This window comes from Falco biarmicus, chromosome 4 (genome assembly GCF_023638135.1).
Source record: "Falco biarmicus isolate bFalBia1 chromosome 4, bFalBia1.pri, whole genome shotgun sequence".
Lineage (NCBI taxonomy): Eukaryota > Metazoa > Chordata > Aves > Falconiformes > Falconidae > Falco > Falco biarmicus.
The window spans coordinates 65,317,656-65,324,285 of record NC_079291.1 but is presented as its reverse complement, the minus strand read 5'-3'; the positions used below and the strand labels follow the sequence as shown (position 1 = coordinate 65,324,285).

Below are 6,630 nucleotides of genomic sequence, written 5' to 3'. Positions count from 1 at the left end.
CGCCCCACCGGGGCTGGCTGTTGCTAAGGCTCGCGGCAGCCCGGGCTCCGTGCCAGAACCCCCCCCCCTCCACCGCCCGCCCCCCCCCAACCCCCCGGCATTATGTAACTGCATCTCGGAGGGGACCACAAGCAGCATCGCCAACCGGAGCAATGTGCTTGGGGGGGGGGGGGGGGGGGGGGGGGGGGGGGCGCAGTGCTCACACACAGCCCCTTCCCCAAAGCTTGCAGGGCATCTGGGGGCTCCGACAGCTCCCCCCCTACCAGGGACGTGCCCACCCCCACCCCCTAGACTCTTGCACACTTACCGGGGTGAGCAGCTCCGGGGTGGAGATGGGGGAGCAATCGCCGTTGAGTTTGATGCCACTTCCCAAGTCAAAGTCACAGATCTTCACTGGGGAGACCTGGGGGGGGGGGGGGGGGGGGGGGGGGGGGGGGGAGGAGGGGGAAGAAGAGGACTGGTTGGGGACCCCCCCCAGCGGACCACAGCCTGGCTTTCATGCCACAGCCACCCATTTACACCCTGTCATGCCAGGCTTCACGCTGGCCATCTGCTGCTGCAGCAGCTTCCCACCCCCCCCCACCCCCCCCCAGGGACCCCCCGGCCCCAGGCAGCAACCCACTCACCTGGTCCGGGCTCTCACACAGAATATTTTCTGGTTTTAAATCTCTGTGTGCAATTCCTGGGAGGGAGAGAAGAGATGATGAGGGCAAAAATCCCCCCGCCCACCCTGCTGTGCAAGACCACCAGGGTGCAAGGTCTGGGGGTGGCACAGGACCCCTCCCCACCCCAAATCACCACCCGCCTTGTGGCAAAGGGCAAAAATTGCTGCTGGCCCCGAATCCCAGCCGAACCAGAGGAACAGGCTCTGCACCACCAAATGCCTCGTGATGCAGCTGGGCCTGATCCTGCGCGCCCAGGGCGGGCCAAGGGCGCAGGGAGGCAGCACCCCCGGGGCAGGGGGGGGCCACAGGGCACCCCAGCTCACCTTTGTTGTGCAAGAAGTGCAGGGCGCTGGCGATATCCCGCACCACCACGCTGGCCTCCAGCTCGTTGAAGTGGCGTCTCCGGTGGATGTGGGTCAGGATGGAGCCTGCGGCCGGGAGAGAGCAGAGGGGGGGCTCAGGAGGGGCTCCTGCCACCCTGGCTCCCCCCGCCCGGGCACTGCACTCACCTCCTCTCATCTTCTCAAACACCAGGTAAAACCTCTCCTCCTCTCGAAGAACTCTATCAGCTCCAGGACATTCCTGCGGAGACAGCGGCATCAGCCAAGCATCCCCCAAAACCTCCCGGGCTGCCCCCCTCCCCACAGCCCCCCGCACCCCCCAGCCAGCGCTGGTTCCCAGAGGGGGATGCGGGATGGGAAAATTGGGTTTCCAATGATTGAAACCACACGGCCAGGGCCCCCCAGCCGCATTCCAGGGGGGAGAGGGGACTTTTGGCGCCCGGCTCCACTCCCTAATTGCTCGCAGACCCTCCTGGCTCACTCGCCCCCCTCCAGAAACAGCCCCGCTCAGCAGCTTTCCGCGGGGGGATGGCAAACACCGCAGCAGCGGCTTGGCTCGAAACACCGCAGCAGCGGCTTGGCTCGCCCTTCAGCATCACTCCAACTTGGCCACTGAGGCCCCCCTGTCACGGCAAAGTGCTCAGCATCACCTCAAGGATGCTCCCACACCAGCCAGGGAGGACGTCGGGGCCAGGGCTCAGCCCATGGGTGTCCCGAGCATCAGCCTGGTCTCAGCCCAGTGCCTGCAGTGGGGGATGGGATGGTGGCTGCGCCCCGCAATACCTGTGTCCCTGGCACTGATAGAGCATCTCCACCTCACGGAAGACCCTACTGCGAATGTGACCCAGGCGCTTCTCTATGATCTGGAACACAAAGCCGAGGGGGCTCAGGGAGAGGGACTGCTGCAGGGGAGGGGTCAGGGGCTCACAACCCCCCTCACCCCCACCCAGCACCTCCACCCAACCAGCTCTGGGGGCACCCCCAGGGCTGGGCAGAGGGCAGGCAGGGGTGCCCGAAAGGGTTAAGGCAGCAGAACAGGCTGTTCCCAGTGGCGGTGCCAAGCCGCCGGTGCCGCAGCCAAGGCAGGTCCATGTGACACCGCCGAGCCCCGGAGCAGCCATCCGGGTGGCAGAGACAGGCCCTTCGCCCCACCAGGCACCGGCACCCAAGCGTGCCATGGGGTGGTCAGGGGGTCCCCACCCACAGCCTCATCGGGGAGAGCTGGGTGGTCCCGCTGGCCCCAGCCCCGGGGGCACACAGAGCACCCAGCTGCCTCAGTTTCCCCACCGGGCACCCAAAGGCCTCCCCGGGGTGACGGGGGACACCACGTTCCCCTTGCATGTGGCTGCGTTTTGACACAGGACCCAGCTCAGCCCCCTCGCACCACTGCCAGGGGCCACCGGACCACCATCCCCCGACCCCAAAAGCAGCTGGCTCACCCCAAACACCCCCCCCCAGCACCCACATGCACGCAGGGGCATGGAGACCCTCCCAAGGCGAGCAGGAGCTGGCCACCCTGCCAGCACCACATGCCCCTGCTTGCCCTAAGTCCCCAGACGCGTTGCAAGCGTTAATTTAATCTCCCGTCTGCCCTAATTTACAGGGAGGGGAGCGTGGCTAAGGGGGTTGACCAAGGTCCTGGAGCCGGGCGGTGGCAAAGGACGACGTGCACCTGCAGGGCCCAGCTCTGCCACGCTCCTGCCCCTCTCGTCCCCTCCAGCCCACGAAGCCAGTGCCCCAGGCCAGCACCAGGTGGTTGCGGCAGCTGGGAGAGCTCAGGATGAGGAGGGTGGCAGGGGAAACTGAGGCAGGGGGTGGGAGGGAGCCGGGTCTGCAGCCCCATGCAGCGGCGCGTTACCTTCACGGCGTACTCCTTGTTGGTGATGAGGTTAACGCAGGACTGAACTCTGGCGTGGGCCCCTTCTCCCAGCACCTCCTCCTGCAGCTGGTAAACATCTGGCAGGGGAGAGGCTGCCTGAGCTGCCACCCCACCACAGCATGGGACACCGCTGCTGTCCCCCGGTCTGGGGACGCCAGGAGGACCCCTGCCCCGGGTGGGACCCCAGGGTCCCCAGGCAGCCCAGCTCACCTTCGAACCTGCCCGAGAAGCTGTCGGTGGCTCTGCAGCGCTTCTTCTTCTTGTTCCTTTTCTTGGCATCGGGGATATCGATGGGTTGGCTTGAAGGCATGTCTGCGGCGGAGCAACGCCACCAGTATGAGCCCCCCCATCCCCCCCTGCGCCCGCAGCATTGCCCTCCTGGGGCAATTCAAGGAAGGCAGAGGGCCAGCACTGTGGGGTCTGAGGGAGGGGAAGCCCCCTGGGAGGGCACCCCAGCTCACCGGGACGGGGCGGGCACTCAAAGTTGAAGACTGGTTCCAGGTGGTTGGACTGGTCGAACTCCAGGTCAAAGGGGTTTTGTCCCTGTGGGGGCCAAGAACAGGAGTGAACTGCCCGATCAGCTGCCACCAGCTGCCAGTGCCGAGCCCGGTACGGACACGGTGCCCAGCGCTCTCCCAGCCTCGGCACACATCCTGCCTGCCCGCCCTGCCGGTGTGGGACACTGGCTCAGGGTGCTGCTGCCGGAGGGACATGGCAGAGCCCGAGGAGGAGGAGGAAGGGTTGGACCACATCTCCTGATGAGGATGGTGCTGTGGGGTCATGCCCCCACAGCAGCAGCCCCAGGCCAGCGCACTGGGAATGCTGAGGGGCACTGGGGCCACCCACACCGATCCTGCCCCAAATCCCCCCGCAGAGCCAAACCACAGCGAGGGTCCTGAGGAAAGGCACAGGGCAGGGTGGGCTCCCGAGCCACCACGCCGCGTCCTCCCAGCTGGCCACAAGGTCATGGTGGGCCGGAGCCCACTCGGCCCCGATGCGGTGAACCTGGTGAGACACCTGTGCCCTGGCAGGATCAGGCCCCCACCCCAAACCCTCCATGCACCCCAGATCGGTGAAGGGAACTGCTGCCTTCCCCCTGGCTCTGGTACCAGCACCCTAAAGGGGCCACAGGGACCCTCTGCCCACACCCCGAGCCGCCCCCCCCAGGGGCAGGGCAGCGCTGGGGGGGTGAGAGGGCCCCGTCCTCCCCAGGGTTACGAAATCTGGGTGGAGGTGGCAGCTCCGGCGGCGTTCCCATTCCCATTCCCAAACCCGCCCCGGTGCCCCGGTGCCCGGGCCGGCTGCCAGCCCCAGCGCAGGAACGCCGAGCCCAGCCACCGCCGCCAGGAACAGCCGGTGAGTGCTGGGGTGGGTCTGGGGGGGCCGGGGAGGTCCCCACCGTGGTGCATGGCGGGGGTCACGCCAGGAGCACCCCCCCCACCGAGCACCAGGCCAAACCTTTGGGGCCAAAATGCTCCTGCCCAGGGTTTTACCGTTTCCCCCCTCTCCCCCCCTGCCAACAAAATCTGATTTTACCAAGGACCCCCCCCCAGCACAGCCCAAGGACCCGACATCAGGGCAGCCGCCCCCCTGGGATGAGCACCCCCGGCCCCTGCACGGTGGGCAGGATGAGGCCTCCCGGGGGGGAGGCACACGGGGGGCACAGGGCCCTGCCAGCTGCCGCAGCACCGACACACAAAAGGTTTGGGGGATGGGAGGCGTGGGGCGGACGCTGCACACCGGCTCCATCAGCACATCCGAGGTGTCTCCCCCCCCCCCCCCGGTCCCCAGGCACACATGGGGGGGGGTGGGGGGGCGGGGGGAGCCAAACCCCAGCCAAAAGCTTTAAAAGCAGGATGAGGTGTCAGCTAAAATAAGCCGGGCAGGTTGGGGTGAGCTCCCGGCATCCCTCGGAGCGCCGGAGCCAAACTAAACAAAGATCCCACCAAGATACACGGCGGGACAGGAGCGAGCGCCCAGGGGAGCAGCACCCGGCAGGATGCGACCCCGCACACCCCGAGCCTGACAGCGGCCGGGATGGGTGCAGCCTGACGGGGCCCCGGGCAGGATCGGGCCCCCGCACAAGATGTTTGCACAACAGGTCCCGCACCGGGCAGGGCCTGGGCACGTTGGGGCGGAGGCAGCTGGGGGGGGCGGCACACGACAGCGCACACACACACACACACACACACCGCCCCACGGGGACCCCGGTTGGGAGCGCAGCAGAGCAAGAGCAGCGTCGCTGCAGCATCCCAGCGCCCAGCCGGGGCGGGGAGGGGGCTGCAGCCTCGACTCCCGGGCCGGGGGCACCGGGAGATCCTGCCATCTCGGTTTGGGTTGCAGCATCCCGGCAGTTCCCTCCTTCGGGGAGAGGATGGGGGCGGCAGGAGGCAGCTCAGCCCCCCCCCCCCCCCCCCCCGGCAGGGGATGCGGCACAGAGCGCTGCAGAGCGCAGGATGCGGCCGCCGCGGGCCCGCACCGGCCCAGCCCGCACCCAGCCCCCCCGGAGCCCCCCCGGGCGGGCAGGCGAGCAGCTCCCTACCTTGAAAGAGCGGTGGAAACCCGGGATCTCTGATTTCTTCTGCACCATCTTGCTGTGGGGGGGGGCGGGCGGGGGGCGGGGGGCGGCGTTGCTGGGAGAAACGAAGGCGGGGGGGGGGGGGGGGCGGAAAAAAAAAAAAAAACGGGGAGGGGGGGGCGGGAGGGAGGCGGAGGGACGGGCAGAGCCGGAGGGGAGCCCGGGGGGTGGGCGAGACCTGCGGGGAAAGGAGGGGGGGGGTCAGCCGGCTGCGGCCCCCGCCCGGAGCCCCCGGCCCCCCCCGCCCGGCGGCGCTCACCGGCGCGGCCCCGCAGAGCCCCGCTGCTGGTGGCACCGCAGCCCGCACCGCCGCCCGCTCCACTCCGCTCCGCCCCGCTCCGCCGCTCCGCTCCGCACCGCTCCGCGCCGCCGGGAGGGGACGCGCCGCCGCCGCCCCCGGACGCTTTATAGCCCCGGCCCCGGCCCGCCCCGGCCCGCCCCGGCCCGCCCCCGGCCCCCCCGCGCTGCGCCCCGGCCCGGGGCACCCCCCGCCCCCCCCCCCCCCGGGGGCACTAACACCCCCATCGGGGACACCAGCACCCCCCCGGCACCCACTGGGGACACTAACACCCCCGCGGGGACGCCAGCACCCCCCCGGCACCCACTGGGGACACCAGCACCCCCATTGGGGACACCAGCACCCCCCTGGCATCCACAGAGGACCCCTGCACCCCCCCCCAGGGACACCAGCACCCCCCCCGGGGACCCCTGCACACACCCTCGGGGACACCAGCACCCCCCCGGCACCCACCGTGGACACTAGCACCTCTCCCGGGGACACCAACAACCCCCTCGGCACCCCCTGGAGACACCAGCAGCCCCCCCCTCCCCCGGGACCCCTGCACCCCCCCGGTACACACTGGGAACACTAGCACCCCAATCAGGGACACCGGCACCCCCCCGGCACCCCACCCGGGGACACCAGCACCCCCCCAGAGACCCCTGCACCCCCCTGGCACCCACCGGGGACACTACCACCCCATCAGGGACACCAGCAGCCCCCAGGCACCCACTGGGGACACCGAAACGCCCCCGGGCACCCCCCGTGCTGCCCCCCCTCCCCCTCTGTGCTGCTCCAGGGACACCCCCCTGCCCCCCTCCGTACTCTCCTGTGCTGCACAGTGAGGACTGGGGACACCCCCCCCGGGGTTCCCTGCACCTCTGCTC

General features: G+C 69.5%; 1 protein-coding gene across 1 annotated transcript in view; it reads right to left on the bottom strand.

Moving 5' to 3' along the window:
• MKNK2 (MAPK interacting serine/threonine kinase 2) overlaps nt 1–5,860 on the bottom strand; it is an 11,898-nt gene extending 6,038 nt beyond the window's left edge. The window contains 11 exon segments of the mRNA XM_056334435.1: nt 308–403; nt 627–682; nt 989–1,093; nt 1,175–1,216; nt 1,219–1,247; nt 1,790–1,869; nt 2,865–2,962; nt 3,096–3,197; nt 3,347–3,428; nt 5,428–5,641; nt 5,723–5,860. Of these exon segments, the coding sequence (XP_056190410.1) occupies nt 308–403; nt 627–682; nt 989–1,093; nt 1,175–1,216; nt 1,219–1,247; nt 1,790–1,869; nt 2,865–2,962; nt 3,096–3,197; nt 3,347–3,428; nt 5,428–5,475 (738 nt within the window). The 5' untranslated portion in view covers nt 5,476–5,641; nt 5,723–5,860.
• Between the last annotated feature and the right edge of the window lie 770 nt (nt 5,861–6,630).